Source organism: Culex quinquefasciatus, chromosome 2 (genome assembly GCF_015732765.1).
Source record: "Culex quinquefasciatus strain JHB chromosome 2, VPISU_Cqui_1.0_pri_paternal, whole genome shotgun sequence".
NCBI classification, from domain to species: Eukaryota; Metazoa; Arthropoda; class Insecta; order Diptera; family Culicidae; genus Culex; species Culex quinquefasciatus.
Window position 1 is genome coordinate 87,632,195 of NC_051862.1, and position 25,081 is coordinate 87,657,275.

Below are 25,081 nucleotides of genomic sequence, written 5' to 3' on the forward strand. Positions count from 1 at the left end.
GGACTCGCAATCCAAAGGTCGTCAGTTCAAACACTGGGGTGGAAGGTTCCTTGGAGTAAAAGAGGTTTGGGTGCTCTCCCCATTCAAGCCTTCGGACTCCTAGGTTCGAGCAGAAACTTGCAATAGAGACCACAAAAGACCCGGGGGTCGTTAATGTGGATGGTTTGATTTTTTTTTTATTATTGAATTTTACTGATATTTTCACAAAAATAATTATCAGACCATTCATAAAACATAACTAAGCTTGAGTTTCATTGGTTTCAGTGTGTGAAGTCATTATTTTGTAAAAATATTTACTCCTGGAGTGAACCAAAGTTTGTTTGCATCCGTAAGAAAAAAGTGTTCCGAATTTGTGGATTTCAAGGGTCAAAGTTTTTCTTTGAAAATTTGATATAAAACGTAAAAATGTATAGCCAGTCTATACATTAATCAAATGATCCCAATTGATCGATAATCGATTTTCTTGATTTTGTTTAGCATTGGCTGATCTGTTAACCGTTCCGAAAATGTGGGATGACTTTACTGAATTGAAAACTAGTTGCATAAATTTCTATTGAATCCTTTTTTGTTATTATTCAAATGGCTCAAATGGCTTGATTGTGCAGTAAAATTATTTATGTGCAGAATATTTTCAACATCTTTTTCTCGAAAACTTTTAAATGTCACTTAAAATTAATGTCTTGCTCACTACTTGTCTCAATTGTTTACATAATTTGTGGATAATCTTCAAACGGTCTAAAACCATAATGACGAGTAATGCAACGTCTAATATCATCCAGATTTTTATAAGAGTTTTATAGATAGTAAAGATAATACTTCATTCAACATTATAGACTGATTCTATTTTAAACTTAATTTAGAAGCATTTTTGTTAACTGATTACTCGATACTATCCCCAACATTGGCCCAACACTTTTCAACAGAATTTGATGGCTTGATGCTTCGTAAATTGTCTCAGACTGTACCACAATGAATTCCACTTCAATCATGTTTAGAGAATTCCCGATCGTTTCCCCCCGTTCAAAAATCTAAAAAGTCTAACAAGTCATATGATGCCTTCAGCTGACGCGGGTTTTACGTAAAAATAAAGGAAAAAAAATCGTCCATATCATGTGTGCATTTCGCGCTCTCTTTACAAGATAAGCAAACTTTGTGTGAGATAGACGTAGGTAGGTAGACGACGTTCTTTGAGTTGGGCTTCCAGCAGGTATGAAGTTGCCTGGCTGGTCCGAAAGAAGAGATATGACGGACGACGGCAGCCCCAGTTTAACGATAAATGGTGCTAAAATGATCTAATCACGGGGACGCGATAATACTCTTTCAGGGATGGTGAATATTATTTCTGTCATCACAAGGGTTTTTCGGGGCAAAGATTTCTCACGGGGTTTGTTATCAGACAGCGCACGTGAGTGATTCGCGGCGAAGCATGTTTTTATGTAATTTTCATTGCGATTAGTTTAAAATAATTAACCGTTTTCAATTTATTCGATGTACGAAAAATAACTCAAACATAAACTATTTTGTACATCGTGGGAAGTCTCCTAAACAAGAAAAGATAGAAAATTTCAAAGAATATTAAAAGGATTATTCAAACTCCTGAGCCAATTTCATACTTACCAAGAAGAGTGTTCGGTGTGTCAGGTGACTTTACCTTAGCTTTTGGAACATCTGGATAAACAATTTGAAATATAATGTAGATAATTTGAGTGGATAACACTTAAAACGATGAAGGTTATTAAAGTTCTGAAATTGAACTTACTATTTCCTCCAGTAGAATCATAAATATAAACCGTTCCTCCACCTAAAAAAATAATTTTATTACATGAAAAGTTGAGAACAAGACATATAATTCTACCAGGTAATTTATGTGTTCCTACGTGATGCAATCCTGTGTCTGAAATTAAATTGGTAATTTTATGTTATTAGATGTTCATTAGGTATAGTGAATTTTTACGATTTTGCAGACAGCGTGAAATTCAAAAATCCCGCGAAATTCAGGATTTCCACAAATCCATGCGTTCAAATAATTTTAACAAATATGCATGCTTAAAATAAAGTTTTCATTTGAAAAAAAAATTAAAAATAGTTTAATAAACATTGAACAGTTCAGACTCGATTATCCGAAGGCCTGGTAGAATTTCACTTCGGATAAGCGAATAAAAAAAAAGGAAAATAAAATAAAATAAAATGCCATGGACTTAGAATTGGAATGAAACAACTTTTTTCGATACTGTTCATGGATATTTTTTTTTTAAATTCAAAAGGTTTTTGAATTAAGAGAAGAGAAGAGAATGCATTTTAAATTGATTTCAGCTGATTGCACTTAAATTTTCATTCAAGTTTTGAACTTTTTTGAAATAAAAAATATTGTTTTGCCTCCTGATTTTTTGGGCCGATTTTGACAAAAAAAAAATAAAAAAAAATTTGTACAAAAATCTTTCGGATTGTTAAACATAAGATTTTAAAGGTTATTTTAACAATTTTCTCGCTCGTGTTTTCGAAATGGTTCGTGTGAAAATTGCATTTTTTTTTAGCGTGAAAAATCACTAAGCCTAAATGGTCATCATTGATGTTATATATAAAATATCCGAACAGTTTTCCAACCAATTTTGCCTTCCTCACTGAGGTACAGTAGACCTACCTTCATGAATCGAAAACTGAACAAATGTCTGTGTGTATGTGTGTGTGTATGTAACCAATAATGTCACTCAGTTTTCTCAGCACTGGCTGAACCGATTTTGACCAAACAAGCCCAAAATATATTTAAAAAAAAACAAAAAATGGGTTTCTTCGTTTTGTTTGCAGAAGAATTTTACATATCCATGCCGGTGTACTCTTTTGTTCTATCTAGATAGGAATCCCAGCAAGCTTAGTACAAAAGAGCACACCAGCATCGATATCGTGATTAACTTCTATTTCAATGTACTATTTATGGACCTTGAATTCAGAATAATCATTTACAGTCATTGCTCCAATTGTGAATAACAACATCTACGACCTTAAAATTTAAATTTGATGAAAAATGAGTTTTTCTCATGATATCTCCGATACTATTTATTGGTTCGATTTCAAATTTTAAAAATTAACTCTATGCGATTTTTTTGCTCTTTTCATTAAAAATAATTTCTGAACTTTAGAATCAAGAATAACTTTTTGAAAAAGCTAAATGTAAATGTTTGGGCATTTTTAAATATTGGACATAGTTTTAAATTTTCAAAATTATTTTTATTTACAAGAGTACCGGGGCGAATTGGGACAGCAGTTTTAACCATGTTATATAACAATTTTTTGATTTTTCTGGTTGGTTTCGGATAGAACAGACTCAGAACACCTAAATGTGTACATCCATTTCCAAATTTAAAACATTTAAGTGCTCTAAACACTGCTGTATTCAGACTGTAGTCCCGATTCGCCCCAGATGACGGTAGTGAATTTAACAAACGTTTTTTAATATAAAAAATCGAACCAATAAAGCTTTCTAGCCAAATGAATTTACCTGAAAAACGAGTATGTTAAAAAGCATTGGAAAGAAGAACTCTTAAAATTTTAGAAAATTTCAGGGTTGGAAGTTTAACTTGTTTTATGTGACTTTGCCAATGTTTTTAAAAATGTCATTTTTTTAGGGGTCAACTTTGGCTGTGTTTTTTAGTAACATTTTCTATATTTTCAGTGAAAAGAAGTATGCAGTAATTTTTGTAGTGTCCCAGACTATGCCTCTACGTATTTTTTTGCAATTTAAACGATGATGGTGCCATTCTAATGAAGAAAATGTGAAAAACATACATAAAATTGAAAAAGTGACTGTAAAAACGTGAAAAAATTAGATAGGCAAAATGTAGTTATATTAGGTGGTAGAATAGGAACAAGATAAATGCAAATTAAAATACTAAAAATAAAACAAGAAAAACTTAAAACAAGAGAAGTTAAGTTTATCATAGCACAAAAGTTGCTCAAAATGTCCTCCTAAGCGCGGGAAAAATAGATATTTTCGAAAAAAAAAAATTGGGCAGTAGAGGGTTAAGAGTGTATCGATGTTCTAGAAAGTTGTATAGTACAGACAATTAGGAAAAAAATATACATAAAAGGCTTGCTTGTAATCATCACGAGTAATCGCAATTTACGAAAAAAAAATTTGAAATTTCAAAATTATTTACCATTATACAAGACCGCAAAATTTTATAGAGCCTTCTATGGAAAAACTAATGAATCATTAATGAATATTAATCATGCAAAATTATTTCATTTGACAAAGGTCCATTCAAATAAAAAAAAAGACGGAAAAACTCGAAAATAATGGCGATATTCTAAAGAATTACCGTCAGTGGGGGTGACATTGGGTCTGGGGGGTTGAGATTGGGTCAAATTGATTTTTTACGGATTTTACAATTTCTCAGGTTATTCTCAATGAAACTGAATTTTGTTAAAAGGGTTGTATATATTCTTTATTATAGAGCTTTTCAGCCGGAGGCTGGTTCAACGTTAAAAGGGTTGTGTAAGGGACATCTTAAGATAACTTCGGTGAAAAAATCTCGTTCCTAGAACAAATCCCTGTTATTTTGGCAGATGTCTGAATTTGAGGTAGGTTTTTGGCCAAAAATGACTTCTCGAAAAATCGTTTTTCTAATATTTTTGTTGGAATCGCTCGAAAACTACCCAAATGTTTGAAAATCTCCACTTCAAACATTTTAGCGTGTCAAAACGATTCCCTCGAACAAGAAACACTGTTGGATGACTTGTTTTAACCATATCGTTGTATTTGAGCATCATTTTAGTTTTATTTGACCCAATGTCACCCCCTCTAAGGGGTGAGATAGGGTCAATTTTCAAACTATTGGCATTTAAGGTAGTGTTCATCAAAATCCACCATATTTTGGGAAAATGCTAGTTAACTATCTAAGAACAAATCTACGTTTAAAGATTTTCGATGTTGTTTAAATGGTTTTTTTTTATAAAGAAATTACGAGAGGTGCATCGTTTTTTGACCCATAGTCACCCCCACTGACGGTACATTGAATGTAAAATTCTAGAATAAATTTTTACATAGGCCCTTTGGATTTTTTTCTAGAATTGCTTTCCTATTGAACAGTTAGATTTGTTTTTAGGAGCTTAATTTGGAGGTCATATATATTTAATGCACATACCTTCATCAGAATCCTCTGGGAGAAAGATGTCCACAGTTCCTCCACCTTCATAGATTAATGATTAAAAATGAATCACATCACATCAATTTCACATGAAAACTTCTTCACTTACCTTTGAGTTTATTTGTCTTTACGTGTCGAAATCCATTACCCGATTGGTTGTTAGTACAAAGACCTAGTTCTGCAGTAACGACAATCCCAATTACTAGCAGTAATATTAAATTCTTGACCATGATGAGCTTGAAACAACTAATGAAGTGACTATCGTGAAGTGATTAGCAGATTCATTTTAAATAATCTGCAACAATCTTCATTGTTTGCTGATTGAGCGATAAGTTATGACAGTTCAAATATTTGTAAATCTGGATTTCTTTCATTCATTACAAACCCAACATTGGTTTAAGTATTACAGTACATATTTATTCCACATCATCATCCACATTAATACGATCAACGTCCCTATCTCCTAAACGAATGCACAGTCCAACGATTAAATTCCCCCACCACACCTAATGCTTATCCAGCACCTTCTCCAGCAGTTCGTTCATACTGGTCAGCAACATGCGCGGATCGTCCACCAACCCAGCCCCAACCATTGCGTTGGAAAACAGCTGCTTGGCGAGCAGTTCCGCCAGCTCCGGATCCGACTGCGTCAGCTTGAACAACTTCTTGACGATCGGATGCTTCGGGTTGATCTCGAGCTGGGGCTGCAACAGCGCGTACCGATTCTCCTCGCTCATGTTGTGGCTCTGGGTCTTGATAAAGTGCCGAGCGGCGGCCATTTCCTCCACCGTCACGACGCACGGATGCGAGTCCAGCTTGGTTGTGGTTTTGACGTTGGTTACTTTGCCGGTTAGTTTTTGCTTGATCCACGGAATCAGCTCGTCGATTTGGGTCTTGAGCAGGGATCCCTCGATGAGGTGGTCGGCGGACTCTTCGGATTTCTCCGATCGTCGCATTTCCTTCTCCACAGAGACGAGGTTCTTGCCGAGGAATTGGCCGAGTTGCATCAGGACCAGCTCGTCGTACGCTTCGTAGCAGAACAGGACTTCGATGCCCTTCTTCTTGAGCGATTCGTAGTACGGTGAGGCTTCGGCCAGGGTTCGGTTGGGTGCGGCCAGGTAGTAAATGTCTTTCTGACCTTCCTGCTGCTGGTTGCAATACTCTGGGAGACTGATCCTCTTGTCCTCTTGCTTGCTTGTTTCGAATCGGAGCAACTTGGCAATCTCTTCCTTCTCGTTCGGTTCCTGGCTTGTGACGATTCCCTCCTTCAGGAATAGACCGTAATCCTTGTAGAACTTGTCGTAATTTTCCGGATCCTTAGTAGAACGATCGTGCAAGAAGCGCAGCACACGATTCGTCAGTACCGTCCTCAACTTCCTGATCAACGCGCTGTTCTGGAGCAACTCACGACTCAAATTAAGCGGAATATCCTCGGAATCAACCACGCCCTTAATAAATCTCAACCACTTTGGCAGCAGATTCTCCGTCTTACTCTGAATCAGCACCTTCCTCGTGTAAAGCGCCACCCCAACGTCCGAATCCCTCGACATCTCAAACAACCCCGGCTTTCCCTCAGGGAAATACAACAACGCCCGAATGCTCAACGGAACGTCCGTCTTGTAGTGCAGCGTGAACCGCGGCGTATCAAAAGTATTCCCCACAAACCGATAAAACTCGTTGTGCTGATCCTGCGTCACGTCCTTCGGTTCCATCAGCCAAATCGGCTGAATCTGGTTCGCCTGCTTCCCGTTCAAGTAGATCGGACTTCCCACAAAGTTGCTGTACTTGCGAATTACCTCCCGAATGCGATCCTCGTCCGAAAATTCTCGACAGTCAGCCTTCAAGTGGATCACGATCTTCGTGCCCACCCGAACATTCTCCGCCTCCTGAATTTCAAAGTTGCCCGAACCGTCAGAGGTCCACTTGTAGCCGATCGAGTCTGTCTTGGAGGATTTGGTGTACACGTCGACGCGGTCCGCGACCATGAAGGCGGAGTAGAACCCGACGCCGAACTGGCCGATGATGTTCTGGGCGTTTTCCGTGGTGGTGCCCTTTTCTTTGACCTGCCGGTGAGAAAGAAAATCAGAAGCTTTTAGGGAAAATGAGTTTGAGCAAATCTCCACGATGGAATCAGAATATTTAAGGAATAATTCGTTTTTTGAGAAATTCAAAATACATGTAGGCCGGGAACCGTGGGTAAGCGTGATTGCTTCTCATCCAGTCGGCCTGGGTTCGATACCAGACGGTCCCGGTGGCATATTTCGAGACGAGATTTGTCGCCTTCCGTCGGACGGGGAAGTAAATTTTGGCCCCGGGCTAACCAAAAAAGGTTAGGTCGTTAGCTCAGTCCAGGTGTAGGAGTCGTCTCCCTGGGTCCTGTCTCGGTGGAGTCGCTGTAGACAGTTGGACTCACAATCCAAAGGTCGTCAGTTCGAATCCCGGGGTCGATGGAAGCTAAGGTGTAAAAAGAGGTTTGCAATTGCCTCAACAATCAAGCCTTCGAACACCTAGTTTCGAGTAGGAATCTCGCAATCGAGAACGCCACAGCAATGCTGTAGAGAGAATAATTTGATTGAATTGAATTTAAAAGTGGCAAAATTTTACATGAAATAACTTTGGTCCAAACTCGATTTTCCGAAGGCCTAGTAAAAAAATCACTTCGGTTAATCGAATTATTTTTTTTTTTGTAATTTGAAGTCCAAGATGGATGCCAAAAGGGTAATGATAAAATAATGAGAAAATGCATTTGGTATACACAAAAAATATTACTGCAAAGACAAAAGTAACTCACTTTTGAATAAAAAGTGGTTGAAATTCGCTACATTAAAAATTATGTGAATCCACGACGCTGATCAAACCCCAACGCATATATTCTAAAAGGCAAACAACCACACAAATTTTACCAAAATGGGATTGCAGAACTCGAATTTGATGTTAAAAGCAAGAAGATAAAAAAAAATACGAAAAACATTTTATTTGTACATGGTTCGATTACCCAAAGCCGCAAACAAACCTTCGGTAATCGAAACTTCGGATAATTGAGTATGAACTGCATTAGAAATCTTTTATTGCAAAAGACGCCATGCAATTCGAAGAAGATCAACAAAAACAAAACGCGCAGTAAGACGCCATGCAATTCGAAGAAGATCAACAAAAACAAAACGCGCAGTATTGCGCGTATTCCCGAAAAAGACACGCGGCATACCAGCCTCGAAACGACGCGCCGCACTTTCGCCAAATGCTTCACTTCAGTTGTTATTATCTCTCAATAGATTATAAGACTTTTAAAAAACTCTACATTTTACTCTTTTGTATTCTCTCATTACACCTGTTCAATAATTATTTTTAGCATTTTTTATGGTATTATTTTTTCAAAATCAAACAAAATCAGATATTTTAACGGGACTTGTTATGAAATGATCGCCGCTTTGTTATTCCCACCTGAAGCGGTATACGGAAGGAGTCGGTCAAGAAAAATTTCAAATGGCAGGGTTTCAGATCTATTATCGAGTTGCTCAAGGTAATTAATCAATTCATAAATTCCATAAGATTTTGACATATCAGAGAATTGAAAAAAGTGAGTAAATAAAGTTATTTATTCAATTTGGTTTAAAACAACAATTCAATTCAATTCAACTTTTATTTTTCGAGATAGCATGTTACAATTTTATTTTATTTGTGCTCGTATAGAGATTTGGATTTTCCTTACAACTATGAATGTTTCAGATACTGACTTGGTAGCATAGAAATTGTTTGTTTCAAATCTTCAAATCTAGGAAAAGGGTGGTAAAAAACCTAACGAAATCCATAACTGCGTTTAAAACAACATAAACAATAAAAAAATAAAATATTGCTATAAATTAAATTTTGCCTTAACTTTTTTTTTAATATTATAATTTTTCTTTTGTTGAAAACCGTGACAAATTTAATTTCAATTATTCTGCTTATTGCATTTTTCGAGACGAGATTTGTCTGATCACGCCTTCCGTCGAACGGAGAAGTAAATGTTGGTCCCGGTCTAACCTAGAGGTTAGGACGTTAGCTCAATCCAAAGGTTGCCAGTTCGAATCCCGAGGTGGATGGGAGCTTAGGTGTATGAAGAGGTTCGCCGTTTCAAACCTTAGGGCACCTATTTTTTGATTACTTGTTGTACTTTTGGTATTGTGGATTTAGTTGGTAGCTGGATTTTCTGGTATCTTCTCACGGTCATTGGAAACGGTCGTGGGTAGACAAAGGAGTTCTCAATTGGAGTGAAAAAGTTGAAATTATAGAAACATTATGGATTAAAATTTTGTTTTTTTAATCACTTCTCCGACATCAGGAAAAGTTGTTTGAACATGCTTGCAAATTTTTTATGTAGTCGGAAAAATATTATTTTTCTTGAAAAAAGTTTAATTTTTAACCACATGATCACCTCTAATTGGGTCCTAAAATGAAGCTTAGATTTCTAATATTATTGTTTACAGTGATAAAGCTTATTTTTCTAAGTACAATGACCCTTTGTACGACCACAAAGAGTTTAAAATGGATTTTTAAATCAATTTTGAAAAATTAACCTCTTGACAGAAAAGCTCCTACTTGACAGCTCGTTCCAAGGGCACCATAGTTAATCCATCGAAAAAATGTTGTCTTGTCATTATTTTTTTTTTTTGCATAAAAATGAAAAATGTGATCAGAAATGGTTTTTGATCGTGTTTTTTTACCGTTGTACATAAAAATTTACATAGGGCTTTAGTACCCAATTCTGCTCGTGCCGCCATCACGCGACCGCGTGCTCTATTTGTTTGTCAACAAAGCTGCAGCTGGAGGGTGAGACGAAGTTATAAAGGGGGGGGGGGGGGGTGGTTTTGACAATTTTATGCCCAAATCTGGCCCGCCGCCTATTTCGACGGTCGTTGAGCCGACGGTCGTTTCCAACGACCGAGTCCACCAAGGCACTGATCGTACAATATATTTTAGCAAATTAAATTTCAAAAATCTCTGTAAAATGAAAAAGGATGAACCGTAAATTCAGCTGATGGCAAGTTACATTTTATGTATCTTTCGTGAACACATTTTTTTTCTAAAATGGCTATTTTTGCGATTATTTTAAGCAGATTTTCGAGTGCCGTGAAATAACCGTAAAATTCCAATGTTTTGTAATTGGCATGACGCGAAATCTCATTTTTTGCAGTGAAAATCATAAACCGTAGATATAATGATAGCAGGAAATCTGTCGAGTTCAGAGAGGCAACGCGACAAAGGTTTTCGACTATCCGTGGATGGCAGTGCTGCGGTACAAAGACGAAGAATTTTGAAGACAAGTGCTTCGGCTCGATCATCCATTGGCGATACATTTTAACGGCGGCCCAATGCCTCTGGCATAAAACTGGGATTAAAGTATGATGCTTTTTTTTAGAGGAAATTTGATCATGACTAACGCTTAATATTTTTCAGTGATCATGTTATTCTGGGAGAACACAACAAAAATACTGATATCGACTGTAACGTCTTTAAAGGTCCCGGTGGAGAAAAAATTGAACGAGAATGTGCTGATCTGGTGCAACGGTACGAAGTGGAATCCTTTGTCTATCATCCAAACTTTTACTACCCGCAATTAACCAACGACATTGGACTGATTCGTCTAGCCACAGAAGTGAGCTGAGAGTGTAAGTTTGCTCTAAAATGTTACTTTAAATATTCAGTAACCCGCTTCGTTTCTACCCATTTAGACAACATCCAGCCAATCTGTCTTCCGGTGACGCCACAACTTCGCGTGAGACTTTTCAAGGAATTCATCGTCACGTGGTGGGGTTTAAACGAATTCTATCAATCGCATCAAGTCCTTCAGGAAGCGGTTCTTCCCTTGGCCAGCAATGCCAATTGTCAGCAGCGATTGAGCATTAAACTGACGGAGAGGCAGCTTTGTGCTGGAGGTGAGCTTCAAGTACAAAGGGGATTTCGAGACATAGGCGGTCCACTGGGTTACGCCACCAACTACAACGGAGCCATGCGTTTTGTGCACGATTTTCACCCGCGTGGCCAGTTACATGGACTGGATACTGGAGAACATTTTACCTTAAGAATCTTCGACATAGTCTTGCGGACTACCGGTTAAACTACTTTATCTAGTAAAACAAATAAGCAATAAATACCTGCTCCAAAAAGTGCTTCGATCCGGACCGCGCAATCGTCCCCAAATTAGCAATCAACTCCTCCTTGGTCATCCCAATCCCGGTGTCCTGAATCGACAGCACCCGGTCCTGCTTGTTCGTCCCAATATGAATCTCCAGCGCCCGATCCTGCTCGGTAAAGTCCTTCTCCCCCTCCCCGGCCGTATGGATCGTGTACCGGAACTTCTCCAGCGCATCGCTAGCGTTCGAAACCAACTCCCGCACGAAAACCTCCTTGTCCGAGTACAGCGACCGGGCCACAATGTCCAACAGCATGCGCGTCTCCGCCTGGAACTCGTGCTTGTCACTCTCGCCGACGGCCTTCTCCGAGTCGCGGATTATCGAGTGATAGCCGGAGGGGGGCTTTTCGTCGGACGCCGCTTCCGTCGAGAAGGCACGGATTGGACGGAACGTCGTCGGGAAGGCTGTTTGTGGAGCAGATGCACAACTTAACTTACGATTGCGTAAGAGCATAATCAGTTTTGCTTACCCCGGTGAACCGGCGTCCCGGCGGCGCTCCACGTGCGATTGGCCAGTCCGACTGCATTGGTGGCCACCTTTCGGTTGGACAGCAACGACCTGGACAGCTTTTGAAGCAGCAGCAGCCGTGTTGTACTCATTTTTTTCGAGAATATTCCAAGTACACACAAGATGCACCAAACTATCTCCAGGCGGTGAGGGTTGAGGACTGATTACAGAATGCTTAGCTTATGCTCTCTCTGTGTGATTCTCTCCTCCACAACCTCGTGTGTTTATGTTATGCTGGTTTATGTTGGCTTGACAGCTTGTGATGAACATCGTAGGCGGGTTTGCTGATAGGGCAGATTATGGTGCACGTGGGCTCATTTTGGTGGAGGCGCACTGTCAGGAAACATTTTTTCATGAAATTTGTTTGGAACAAATTTTAATTTTAGCGAATTAATATTATTTTAAAGTATCGATGTAAATATGTAGCTGAAAACATAATTTTGCTTGCTTCTGCTGTGAGCCTTCATCCGTAATACGCAATTAATTTCAACCTCTGTGGTTCAACTACCATGTGATTCCATCGAAAGTTAGTTCAGGTTGACTTTTGGTGGAGACGCATGAATTGAACTCACCTAACCCCTTTTTTCCCAGAGCAAAAACAAGATTCTTTACAAGTTACCTACTTATCACTATATACCGGCTAGATATAATTGAGATAAGCTGAATATAATGGCTATGAGAGCGAGTTGTGGCGCTATAACCACGGCAAATAGTGTCCAGGGCATTTGTGGAAATACAGTGTCCCATCCTCGGGGGTCCCGGAGCACCAAAACTTCTTAGCTGGTGGCTCCCAAAGATTTATTGCTCCTACAAACAGGAACGTGAGCGGGGTATCCCCACGTTTCTTCCTCCTCTGTCGATTCAGAAATGTGTTGTTGTTTGAACATTCGTGTTCAAATTCAATCCAATTCAAAGAATCATCTTTGCGGTAAACCACAGAGTAACCCAGAGGGAGCACTGGTATTTAATTTATGGTTGCGTTACGCGGTACATCGTGGTACATCGCCCCTTCAGCAAAACTTTTGCGCTTCGTCAGGTCTCGGGGCAAACTGTCATTTGAAGCGTTACTTTTTTATCACAGCAACCTCAGCAACCAGACGCATTTTTCCAGTTGTCATTTTTTTACATTTCCTATATCAACAATGTTGACATTCAAATTTTAAGTATGCCCGAAAAGATTTGTGAATTTTGAGATTCCTCGTTGAATTAAAAAGTGTGTGTATTTGTGCATGTACGTGCCTGTTATGGTTTAACGGCCAAAGTAGGAACGAACCGTTTATACATGCGACCGAACTCTTGGTCGTGATTTCACGTGACTATAATGGACAGAATAATTTCAATGAACAGTTCTTGGAGAATGCTGAATTATACCAAACGACAAATATGAGATGTTTAGTGGAAGAAAATTGGAAATTTTTAATGTATAGTTCTTCTCACTGATTTTTCTCATCGCGACCAAATCATTTTTCGTCGTTTTCTGCTTAAATAACGACCAACCTCAATTATTATTTTTATTGTTAAAGTACAAAGTATTGTCTTTTGTTTTTGTTTTGTTTTGAATTTAAATCTGTAGAGAACGCATGGCATGTGTTTGGAAGTGGTTTTTGACCTCGTTTTTGACTATCATATCAGCAAGTTATTTTCCATCGATAGTTAAAAGTGACCAGATGGAACATCTTGTCTCCAATGCGGGGAACTAGCTGAAACACTTAATTCAGTACATGCTAACGCGTTGCAGCCACTTGTGACTATTCCGTGGATTCTTCTGAAGCATGCACTAACCATCAATAATGTCCTGGAATCAGATCTCATAACATCGGATCATCAAGGAGGAGATTTTTTTTCCAGTTGATCAATCGCTACATCCATTTCATAAATATTTATAGTTTATGGAAGAATTGATGTGAACGCCATGGTGAATGCTCCTGATTTTCACTTAAACTATGAAATTTGAATGATTATGTAGAAAATTCTGTTAAGCTGCAAAATAAATAAACCAATCTTACAAGAAAAACCCGAAATGACATTACTTGTCAAAACAAACAAATCTAAAAAAATCCTTAGTTTACTATGATGAAATTTGTTCTTCAACGGCCTCGTAACGCATAAAACATAACGCCTGAAGACACTGCAATTCCAAAGGGTATAGAAGTAACGGAGCCACCAAATTCGATGACTTTTGTTCGAACTGCTCTCTCTGGATTACTCTGTGGGTAAACTTTACGCAGTTGGCCTGGCCGCTTTAACGTTTGTGATGTTTCAAAGCAATTTATTGCATTGGGCACTGCAATTGTTAATAATGACAAGAGGATGCTAGGCGTTAATCAACCTAAGGCATTTTCCAGGATGCCCTCGAAAGACTGGCTGCGCTAGGGTTAGCTTAGATTAGATTAGATTAGAAGCTGAATATAATGGCTATGAGCAAATATCCTGATGAAATGATTGGAAGAAGAATTCTAGAGTTTTTTTTTGTGGTTTTTGTTTTTTTATGTGATCCAATAAACATTTTTATAACCACCTTTCAGAATTAGTTTATTCCAGAGTGAATAAATTTTGATAATAGGTGGAAATTTAGAACTTTACACCACGTGTATACTAAGCATAATTTATATTTTTTGTATGAAACGTTGTAACCATCTTTTCATTTTATCAGATCATCAAAAGTACCTTGATGAAAAATTATGATTAAAAAAACGTTACTTAATCCTCCTATAGGTGGTTGGTGCCTTCCTCGCATATTTTTATCAAAATATCTGAGCCTCAAAAAAGTTGAATAAAAAAAACTTAAGTACTTATAGCTATTGCTGGGTTGTCAGATCTTCAATCTTTTGGGCTTGTTGGAAAGGTCTTTTGATTACCTATCCAATGATGGGTCGCATGACAGATCCGGACAACTTTTTTATCAAAATATTTGAGATCCGGCCTCAAAAAAGTGTATAAATAACACTTAAGTGCTCATAACTTTTGATGGGGTTGTCAGATCTTCGATCTTTTGAACGCGTTGGAAAGGTATTTCAAATATATAGCATGACGGATTTTCTCACAAAAACCACCCTTTTTTACAATATTTCAAACTGCAGCCAAATTTTTTTTTTGGCATAACTTTTGAAGTTCTTTTTTAAATTTCATAATATTAACTAGGGTCTTGTGGGACCCCAAGGCGGATCAAATGAGACCAAAACGATCTAAATCGGTTCAGCCAGTCCGGAGATAATCGTGTGTATATTTTTCGGTGCACGGATTTACAGACATACACACGCACAGACATTTGTTCAGAATTTGATTCTGAGTCGATAGGTATACGCGAAGGTGGGTCTACGAGGTCAAATAAAGAAGTTCATTTTTCGAGTGATTTTATAGCCTTTCCTCATTGAGGTGAGGAAGGCAAAACCCTGACATGTTTGTTATATCCGTTGTAATTAAAATCACGGTACTAAAAAATGCTTAAGAGTTGCTAATCTCTCAAAACGTTGTAACGCCATGGCAAACCAAATAAAAATAGTAAAAATTAAACAAAAAAACATAAACAAGACAAGTAAAGTTTTTAGAGCTTGAAAAACGATGCACTATTTTTGTTGTCTATCCGAAACCATGCAAAAATGAGCATGAACATGAGCATGAGAGACCACCCATGGTTACCCCTCCGTTGCTGAACAGAATCGTAATATTCTTTCGGCACTACTGATCATAGGCTACGACGATCTACTGGTGCGATCTACTGGTGCTGCAACCTTCCATCGGATGAGGAAGTAAAATGTCGGTCCCGGCCTTGGTTGTTAGGCCGTTAAGTCATTCCAGGTGTAGGAGTTGTCTCCATGCCATAAGTACAAACAACACACCAAACCAAGCATACTCCGGTGGAATCGCTGGCGGCGGTTGGACTCACAATCCAAAGGTCGTCAGTTCAAACACTAGGGTGGAAGGTTCCTTGGAGTAAAAAAGGTTTGGGTGCTCTCCCCATTCAAGCCTTCGGACTCCTAGGTTCGAGCAGAAACTTGCAATAGAGACCACAAAAGACCCGGGGGTCGTTAATGTGGATGGTTTGATTTTTTTTTTGATTTTTTTGATCTACTGGTTCTATCCGAAACCATTCCAAAAATATCCAAATATTGTGCAGTAACAGGGCTGAAACAGCTGTCCCAATGTGCCCCATGTATACCCCTTTGAAATATTCAACCCCAAAAAACAAGTAAACCTTGTAAACCAAATTACAAAAACTCGTCTGTGTACAAAACCGAATACCAGTTGCCATTTAACCGCCAACCTTACAAGTCGCATTCTCAACGCCAGTCCGCAGTTTGTGTGCGCGTCGCCGCTTTTTTTTTAAATGTGCACCGAAGACAAAAACAGTGTGGTTCTGGAGTTTTGTCAACTCCAAACCCAACCAAGCCAAAAGCTTGTAAAAAAATTTCTCGCAGACCTCCAAGTAAACCAAGAAAACTTGCGAGCATTGCAATTTTGCAAAAGAAGGAGAATAGCCGTGTTGCAGTTCGCCGACTCAGCAGTGGCCTCGTCCATCATCGACAAACCTCTGGTATATCAGGGTAGCAAAATCCCGATTTACCTGGACAACAACGCTACGGAAGTTCGTGTGCTTGACCTACCTCTAGGCATAAGCAATGACGACCTAGTATGTAAAACTTTTACCAGCGGTCGTTGGTGATGGTAAAAATTTCGCCGAATTTACTCATCACTTTTACTGTAAAAGTGATGAGTAAATTCGGCGAAATTGTGACCATCAGGCCTGCAAAATGTTTCCAACCCAGCGTACACATGAAGCAAACCAAAATGTCAGTTTACTTCTAGCATCTGACTGTAAGCCTACTGTGTCCGTTCAACCACTGCCGCCTGACTCATGCCGGTCGGCTGCTGGAGAATGAGAGACGTGAAAAAATGAGCTACACTCACTCAATTCGTGTCGTATGACTGACTCGTAAAATCCTCTCTAAACACTATTTTGACTATTTTTAAACATTTGAATGGTTCTAGACTGTGCAAAACACTTAAAACAACCATAACTTATATTCAAAATTACATTTCCACGCATAAATACCAACATTTTGTGTAAAAACTTGTTTCTTTATGTGTGTGCGTGCAACGTCGAATGAGCGTTGGTCGACTACTGCCTCGCATTGCAGCTGCTCAGTGAGCTAGGGCACTCACGACTGAGTCGGGTTTGTTTATGTCACGGTTTTGCGGTTCAGTGAATGGATCTGAAAAAATCGTGTATGCGTCGCCGATTTTCGCGTCAGGACACCCGACATTTTCAGCTCTGGTGACCATCACCAACGACCGCTGGATTAACTTCTTCCCAGGAATCCCAAATGGAGTTCGGACCCTGCGGGTGTTGCTGAAACAGCAAACGCCGAAATCAGTCACTGTAAACAATGCTGCTGCAGCAGTGACGATTAGGCAAAAAATCGCTTTGCAAACTCAAAGCAAAGAACAAAAAAAAAGGGGGGAATCAAGTAAAAAGGTGAACCAAAAAAGCAGTACACAACCGATTGAACCTGAGCCAAGCAGCAGCAGTAAAAGCAACAACAGTAAATCAGACAAAAATGCAATGCAAACAAGTAAAATTGACGAAGAAGCCAACGATGGATTCGAGACTGTGCTTTCTAAGCACACTCGCAAAACCCGGAAGCGCTTACAAGCATATTTGGACGCGGATGACGAATCAACAACAAAACGAAGAGAGATGGCTGAAGAAGAAACAACAGATGAAGAAGATAAGATGTCATAAAAGCAAAATATTATAGGAATAAGTGTTATGAGATAACTGTTAAATCCCTGGAGGAAGAGGACGAAGATAAAATTGAAGAACTTGATAATTTAAGATCAAGATTTTCCGATAAATATTTGAAACATAGACAGAAATCGTTAGAAAAAAGGCATGGTAGCGATTACTGAAATATAGCCAGACAAGTGATTTAAAACTGTGTAATCTTTCCTCTTCTAATATTCACCTTGAAGCAGAGACGCATCGAGCTCTACAGGCTCAATAAAAACTCCTTACCTGCTCTGTATGGTAGAACAGAGCCAGCTCTGTATGGGGAAAAATAATATTGATTTGCATATATCTCAAAAACGATAAGTTTTAGAAAGTTGACATGTTCTAGAAAGTTGCTGGTACCAAAAGGTTCTATATTATTGTCTCAGACGTCATTACAATTTGATTGATTTTAGTTGTGCAAAACAAGAAAAAACTATTTATTTTCTAAGATACAACGTATAGAATATTTTTGTTTTCGACAAAGTTGCTCAGCTACCAAAAATGAACAACTCTCTCGAAGACACCAAAGCTCTATCTTCAATAGATACCGAAATAAAAAATAAAAACTATTTTTATAATAAATACTGCTTGCGACAAACACAAAGCAACCGCGTCGTAGGCACAGGTAATATGAGGCATGTTTGGTAGAGATCGTCTGAAGTGAAAACTAGTATAGCAGAGTGTTCATAGAGAGTTTTTATGTTAAATGCTCTCGTCTGGATGGTTGAAAGAAATTTCAGATAAAATTATACAAATTTATAAAATTATATTCTTTTTATTGTACTGGTAAGTAATTATGATTAGAAACAATAAAATTATTTTACAGCTATTTTATGTTTGTCTTGACAAAACAAATGTTTAACAAAATTACTAGTTTCGTACAACAAATTAAGTTAAAAAAAAACAATTTCAAATACGCAAGTAAAAAATTAAAACTAAATCTTCTAACAATTATTTTAATTTTATAAAAAGAAAATCAGTTAACATATGTTTAACCTTATAAAGATTTCAGGAAACTTTGCCATTTTATTTAATTCAACAGAAAATAAACCATAATATTCAAGCAAGATAACCATTAGAAAGATTTAAGCTCTAAATAATCTCTATGATATTTTTTTTTTAAATTTTGTCACCGTTTTTAAATAAAATAAGAAATTGAAATTAAATAGCAAAACCATTTTTTCTTTATTTCTCAAGCAATGAAATCAGTGAAGAGTTTTAAGCTCTAAATGCTCTCTATGGAAATTTACCATTTTATTACCTGTATTCTAAATATTTTTTTTATTTTTCAAACAGTGAACGCAGTGAAGAGTTTTTAGCTCTAAATGCTCTCTATGGAAATTTGCCATTTCATTACCTGTATTCTAAATATATTTTTTTTATTTTTCAAACAGTGAACGCAGTGAAGAGTTTTTAGCTCTAAATGCTCTCTATAGAAATTTGCCATTTTATTACCTGTATTCTAAATTTTTTTTTTTTTCAAACAGTGAACGCAGTGAAGAGTTTTTAGCTCTAAATGCTCTCTATGGAAATTTGCCATTCTATTACCTGTATTCTAAACAAATTTTATTATTTTTCAAACATAGGAAAGCTGTGAAGAGTTTTAAGCTCTAAATGCTCTCTATGGAAATTTAGCAAAAACATAATCGACAATAAAATATATTATTGATTCATTTTGTCCAACTTAAATTTAATTACAAAATTCAACTCAATTGATTTTTAGATCTTGTAGCGGGTAAAATCAAATTTCATTCAACGAACATAGCAAACTTAAATTTATTTTCCAAATAATTGCAACAGAAAAAACTTTTTCAAGTGCTTCAATTACACGAGTCTGTCAAGCTATTTCCATAGAGAGCTTTTAGAGCTAAAAACACTTCACTGCGTGCCTTTGTTTGAAAAATAAAAAAAATATTTAGAATACAGGTAATAAAATGGTACATTTCCATAGAGAGCATTTAGAGCTTAAAACTCTTCACTGCGTTCACTGTTTAAAAAAAAAAAAAATTTAGAATACAGGTAATAAAATGGCAAATTTCTATAGAGAGCATTTAGAGCTAAAAACTCTTCACTGCGTTCACTGTTTGAAAAATAAAAAAAAATATATTTAGAATACAGGTAATGAAATGGCAAATTTCCATAGAGAGCATTTAGAGCTAAAAACTCTTCACTGCGTTCACTGTTTGAAAAATAAAAAAATATTTAGAATACAGGTAATAAAATGGTAAATTTCCATAGAGAGCATTTAGAGCTTAAAACTCTTCACTGATTTCATTGCTTGAGAAATAAAGAAAAAAATGGTTTTTGCTATTTAATTTCAATTTCTTATTTTATTTAAAAACGGTGACAAAATTTAAAAAAAAAATATCATAGAGATTATTTAGAGCTTAAATCTTTCTAATGGTTATCTTGCTTGAATATTATGGTTTATTTTCTGTTGAATTAAATAAAATGGCAAAGTTTCCTGAAATCTTTATAAGGTTAAACATATGTTAACTGATTTTCTTTTTATAAAATTAAAATAATTGTTAGAAGATTTAGTTTTAATTTTTACTTGCGTATTTGAAATTGTTTTTTTAACTTAATTTGTTGTACGAAACTAGTAATTTTGTTAAACATTTGTTTTGTCAAGACAAACATAAAATAGCTGTAAAATAATTTTATTGTTTCTAATCATAATTACTTACCAGTACAATAAAAAGAATATAATTTTATAAATTTGTATAATTTTATCTGAAATTTCTTTCAACCATCCAGACGAGAGCATTTAACATAAAAACTCTCTATGAACACTCTGCTATACTAGTTTTCACTTCAGACGATCTCTACCAAACATGCCTCATATTACCTGTGCCTACGACGCGGTTGCTTTGTGTTTGTCGCAAGCAGTATTTATTATAAAAATAGTTTTTATTTTTATTTCGGTATCTATTGAAGATAGAGCTTTGGTGTCTTCGAGAGAGTTGTTCATTTTTGTAGCTGAGCAACTTTGTCGAAAACAAAATATTCTATACGTTGTATCTTAGAAAATAAATAGTTTTTCTTGTTTTGCACAACTAAAATCAATCAAATTGTAATGACGTCTGAGACAATAATATAGAACCTTTGGTACCAGCAACTTTCTAGAACATGTCAACTTTCTAAAACTTATCGTTTTTGAGATATATGCAAATCAATATTATTTTTCCCCATACAGAGCTGGCTCTGTTCGCTGCATACAGAGCTTAGCTCTGTTCTACCATACAGAGCAGGTAAGGAGTTTTTATTGAGCCTGTAGAGCTCGATGCGTCTCTGCCTTGAAGAGATGAATGCACAATGGTGTAAAATCTCTATAATAAACCAAAAAAAAACCGAATACAAATTTGATTTTTCCAAATGCTTAAATAATTGTTTTTCAACAAAACTCCTCATGACATTTCCAAAAAAAAAAGTATATCTCGGTTTAGTTTTCAAAAGGTCCTAAGCGCCAGTTGTGAACAAAGCTGTTTTTCGATCAGTCCTCGGCCAATTTACGAATTAACGGATTCAAAAATGCTGTGAATTGTTCATCTACACGTCCCTTAAACGATCTCAATTTGTCTCAGAGAAAATAAATCAAATAAGTGTAGGAGTTCGCGTTGACTGTTAAGAGAAGGTATTAGAATATGCCAAACGAATGAGCATAATATCCTTTTGTGACAATTTGGCAATTTGCCTGCAAACAAGTTTGCGAGTCTGGCAAACTGCTGGACACTTGCTGTTTTTGCATATGGGACATTTATGCGAACATGGGCCTAATAAAACTATCATCTATCAAAAGTTGTGAGCACTTATGTGTTTATTGTACCATAGAAAAAAGACGAGATATTTATTGTTCAAAAAATAATAAAAATCTTCCGAAATTTTTAAGGTTTCCATGTTCCGGGTTCCGGTACTACTCGAAGACTCGCATGAATTTTATAGCACCTGAAGATTTAGGGCGGTAGAAGTTTCTGAATCGAGGGAGGTGGGTGGCGGTGGGGTAAATCAGCTGTTGAGTTCATCGGTGTGTTTTGATTGCGGGTAGGTTCGTACAACATATGTTTTGCTGCTTAACGCCGCATTCAATTTTGTTACATAAAACATACGTTTAGCATAGACTCATTGAACATGCTGGTCAACCAAATTCGCTCCTTCTCAACGACCACTCAACTTGGTTCCCTCGCCCGATGGTACCAAAAGCTGTGGCGTTCCAAGGGTCCCACTAACGGTCCTCCGTACGCGCACGTAACCCAGGTTGGTGACCCGGTTCTACGCCAGAAGGCCCAGCTCGTCCCACCGGAAGCGGTCACCTCGCCGGAGGTGCGCTTTCTCGTCCAGGCCATGATCGACGTGATGCGAAAGTACAGCTGCGTTGGACTGGCCGCGCCACAAATTGGCATTTCGCTGCGGATTCTGGTGATGGAGTTCAAGGATAAGCTCCGCGATGAGTACACGTCTGCGGAGTACAAAATCAAGGAAATGGACACGTTGCCACTGACGGTAGGTCGCCCGACGTTCATGGTAGCGAGTTAAGCTAAGTTGAGCTTCTTTTTTTTTAGGTTTTGATCAATCCGGAACTCAAAGTGACCAACTACGAGAAGAAGAGCTTCACCGAAGCCTGTGCCAGTGTGAAGGGCTTCAGTGCAGAAGTGCCACGGTATTCGGAGGTGCTCCTCAGTGGACTTGATGAGAATGGAAAAAGTAAAGAGTTGGCACTCAAGGGTTGGAATGCGCGGATAGCTCAGCACGAAATGGACCATCTGGATGGGGTCATCTATACGGATGTTATGGACCGGAAGACGTTTTCATGTTCCTGCTGGCAAGCTGTGAATGCAAACTATGGACGGGTGCAGATTGCGTTTCATAAAAAGTAGCAGCCTAATTTGGTAGTTTTGTTAACTTTGCAATAAAATGTTGTACACTGATAATAAACTAGCTGGATTATTTTCATTTCTTGTACATACATCATTAGAAGTGGTAAACAGAGAGTTAAAAATAATTTCGGAAATGTTGTTAACTCAATATTTAATATCATTAGAGTAAAATAATTATAGCTTCCCTAGTTATAACTACTATCCAGACTCAATTATCCGAAGTTCCATTATCCGGAGGTTTGTATAGGACAGTGGTCCTCAGCTCGGCTAATTGCCAAAATTACCCGCGATACCGTAACATCGCGGGCCGCATGTGAAACACAAAACAACATTTCTAAAGCTTGTAAAATTTCAATGGTTAGCATACTTACATTTTCAAGTATTTTAGAAATGTATTTAAATGTTTTCCAATTTTAATATTTTTACAAATTATACTTTTTTATCATGAATTTCACTCTAGCAAAACTTTGTGCGCAAATTTATATTTTTTGTTGAATTTGATATTCAAGGATTTTATTCTATTTAGTTATACATTTCACAATTTTTTTAGAAACAAGAGGGTTTCCAGTACCCTGTCACTATTACTACTACTACTGGTCACTAATCCGAAATTCCCGCCCATAAGGCTGGTACAAATTTTATTTAAAGTTTTATGCTATTTTATGATTTTTTGAAAATTTTCGATGTTTATTATCGCAATTTTTTTTTCGCTAAAATTTTTGTTTTCGTCAAATCTTACATTTTTTGAAAACTAATGGTTGCAAAATAACTTAACCCTCTACAACCTAACCCCGCCTTTAGACGGGCTTCGATCTAAAAAATCGCCAAAAATCAATTTTCCAACCGATTTTTGATCTTTAAAAAGCAGTGGACAGAAGAACTCTTAAAATTTTAGAAAATTTCAGGGGTGGAAGTTTAACTTGTTTTATGTGACTTTGCCAATGTTTTTAAAAAAGTAATTTTTTTAGGGGTCAACTTTGGCTGTGTTTTTTACTAACATTTCCTATATTTTCAGTAAAAAGAAGTATGCAGAAATTTTTGTAGTGTTCCAGGCTATGCCTCTACGCATTTGTTTGCAATCTAAATGATGATGGTGCCATTCTATAGCAAAAAATGTGAAAAACATGCAAAAAAATTGAAAAAGTGACTGTAAAAACGTGAAAAAATTAGATAGGCAAAATGTAATTATATTAGGTGGTAGAATAGGCCAAATAATACCAAAAACAAACATAAACTAAACAAGATAAATGCAAATTAAAATACTAAAAATAAAACAAGAAAACATAAAACAAGAGAAGTAATGTTTTTCGTAGAACAAAAGTTGCTCAAAATGACCTTCTGAACACGGGAAAAATTAATATTTTCGAAAACCAGTGCAAAATGTATTTTAAAACACTTTTTCCATGCAAATGTTGAAACTATGGCTTGTTATTTCAATATTTATATTATCTTAATTTTTTTTTGTTTTTTTTTAGTTCATATGATTTTTAACCATTATTTCAAAATTGACGAAATTACATATGGTACGAACTTGCTTTGAGCAGCAGTTCAGTAATTCCAAAATTATTGAGCAATTCTGCAGTAATTCTTGCAATTTCAGAATTACCTAATAATTTCGTAGTAATTCTTGTAATTCCATAGCTACTTAGTACTTCGTGATTTGACTTCAAATTCTCGTCCAAATTATCGAATGCGAATTTTCTCAACGTTTTATTACCACCATTTTTCCCGCCATCTTGGATTTAAAAATTCTAAATCACTTTAGGGTAGTTAAGAAGGGGTCATACCTAAGAGCGAATCCACGAACATAACCAAACTGCCTGAAATTTTCAGGGGTTGTTTGTACATATAAAACTAGCATCTGGCCAAAATATGAGCACTCAACGGAAAGTGGGGCAAATCGGGACAAAAAAGTTTTAAGTTTCAAAAACGTCAAAAATCTTTAAAATGCTGTAACTTAAGCATAATTCAATTCAATTTCAAAATTCAAAATGCATCTGAAAGAGCTTGAAAAATGCAACAAAATGCAGGGTGAAGCACCTCAATTGGTTAAAATTAAAGGGAATTATTGGCATTTTAGTGAAAAAATAGCACAATTTTCAAACTCAAATAGAAAAGTGTTCCATCCAGATATCAACTCGATACGACCTGCAGCTTGTAAGGGACATCTGGGACAAGTTCTGAGTAACAATTTTAACAATCCACATGACATCAGGACGGTCCCGGTAAAAAATGGAAATTTCCTCTAAATGATTTAAATGGTAACGGAATTTTGTCAAATCATCAAAATCAAACAACGCGTTTCATATTTTATTGTAATATATTTTCCGTAATTTTACTGTTAAACATACTGATACAATTTGTTGTTTTTTACTTCTTTTTCTTGCTGTTTTATCAACTACGCCCTTTTTTCCTGTGTTTAAACTCTAATAAGCATCATCAGTTGATTTTCCGTTCTTCTGTCCTCCTCTCGATCGACTGGTTATACTGTTCTTGTTTAGTTTGAATTTGTTTCCTTATTTGTTTTTTTTTGTTTTTTAAGTATATCTTGCTCACCTTACTTACGAGTAACATTTTAAACTATATAATAATTGTAATATTCGTGTGTGC

General features: G+C 36.8%; 3 protein-coding genes and 1 long non-coding RNA gene across 5 annotated transcripts; 2 read left to right on the forward strand and 2 right to left on the reverse strand.

Moving 5' to 3' along the window:
- Positions 1-1,455: 1,455 nt before the first annotated feature.
- On the reverse strand, positions 1,456-5,396 carry LOC119765972. Its single transcript, XM_038250277.1, has 6 exons — positions 5,254-5,396; positions 5,142-5,186; positions 1,856-1,894; positions 1,760-1,801; positions 1,618-1,668; positions 1,456-1,541 (listed from the first exon to the last, which is right to left on the reverse strand). The coding sequence occupies exons 1-6, from the start codon at positions 5,372-5,374 to the stop codon at positions 1,516-1,518; spliced, it is 324 nt and encodes a 107-aa protein (XP_038106205.1). The 5' UTR covers positions 5,375-5,396; the 3' UTR covers positions 1,456-1,515.
- Positions 5,397-5,539: 143 nt separating this feature from the next.
- LOC6043653 (heat shock protein 75 kDa, mitochondrial) lies at positions 5,540-12,056 on the reverse strand. Its single transcript, XM_038250276.1, has 3 exons — positions 11,787-12,056; positions 11,279-11,721; positions 5,540-7,207 (listed from the first exon to the last, which is right to left on the reverse strand). The coding sequence occupies exons 1-3, from the start codon at positions 11,914-11,916 to the stop codon at positions 5,651-5,653; spliced, it is 2,130 nt and encodes a 709-aa protein (XP_038106204.1). The 5' UTR covers positions 11,917-12,056; the 3' UTR covers positions 5,540-5,650.
- LOC119765973 lies at positions 10,587-11,299 on the forward strand. Its single transcript, XR_005276938.1, has 2 exons — positions 10,587-10,792; positions 10,856-11,299. It is a non-coding gene; the product is annotated as an uncharacterized LOC119765973 (long non-coding RNA).
- Positions 12,057-21,568: 9,512 nt separating the features above from the next.
- Positions 21,569-22,529, forward strand: LOC6043656 (peptide deformylase, mitochondrial). Of its 2 annotated transcripts, none has more exons than XM_038258177.1 (3): positions 21,569-21,638; positions 21,710-22,097; positions 22,157-22,529. In XM_038258177.1, the coding sequence occupies exons 2-3, from the start codon at positions 21,726-21,728 to the stop codon at positions 22,469-22,471; spliced, it is 687 nt and encodes a 228-aa protein (XP_038114105.1). In that variant the 5' UTR covers positions 21,569-21,638; positions 21,710-21,725; the 3' UTR covers positions 22,472-22,529. The 2 variants fall into 2 exon arrangements, with proteins under 2 accessions (XP_038114105.1, XP_038114104.1); XM_038258176.1 differs by having other exon boundaries at positions 21,576-21,642.
- Positions 22,530-25,081: the final 2,552 nt, after the last annotated feature.

Coding starts and splice junctions, on each gene's coding strand:
- LOC119765972 (XM_038250277.1), bottom strand. CDS start 5,374: ATGGTCAAGAATTTAATATTACTGCTAGTAATTGGGATTGTCGTTACT. Junction 1,895..5,141: donor CCCAGAGGATTCTGATGAAG/GTATGTGCATTA, acceptor ATTTAATTTCAG/ACACAGGATTGCATCACGTA. Junction 1,669..1,759: donor TGATTCTACTGGAGGAAATA/GTAAGTTCAATT, acceptor TTGTTTATCCAG/ATGTTCCAAAAGCTAAGGTA.
- LOC6043656 (XM_038258177.1), top strand. CDS start 21,726: ATGCTGGTCAACCAAATTCGCTCCTTCTCAACGACCACTCAACTTGGT. Junction 22,098..22,156: donor TGGACACGTTGCCACTGACG/GTAGGTCGCCCG, acceptor CTTTTTTTTTAG/GTTTTGATCAATCCGGAACT.
- LOC6043653 (XM_038250276.1), bottom strand. CDS start 11,916: ATGAGTACAACACGGCTGCTGCTGCTTCAAAAGCTGTCCAGGTCGTTG. Junction 11,722..11,786: donor CGGGACGCCGGTTCACCGGG/GTAAGCAAAACT, acceptor CTCCACAAACAG/CCTTCCCGACGACGTTCCGT. Junction 7,208..11,278: donor CGAAGCACTTTTTGGAGCAG/GTATTTATTGCT, acceptor TCTCACCGGCAG/GTCAAAGAAAAGGGCACCAC.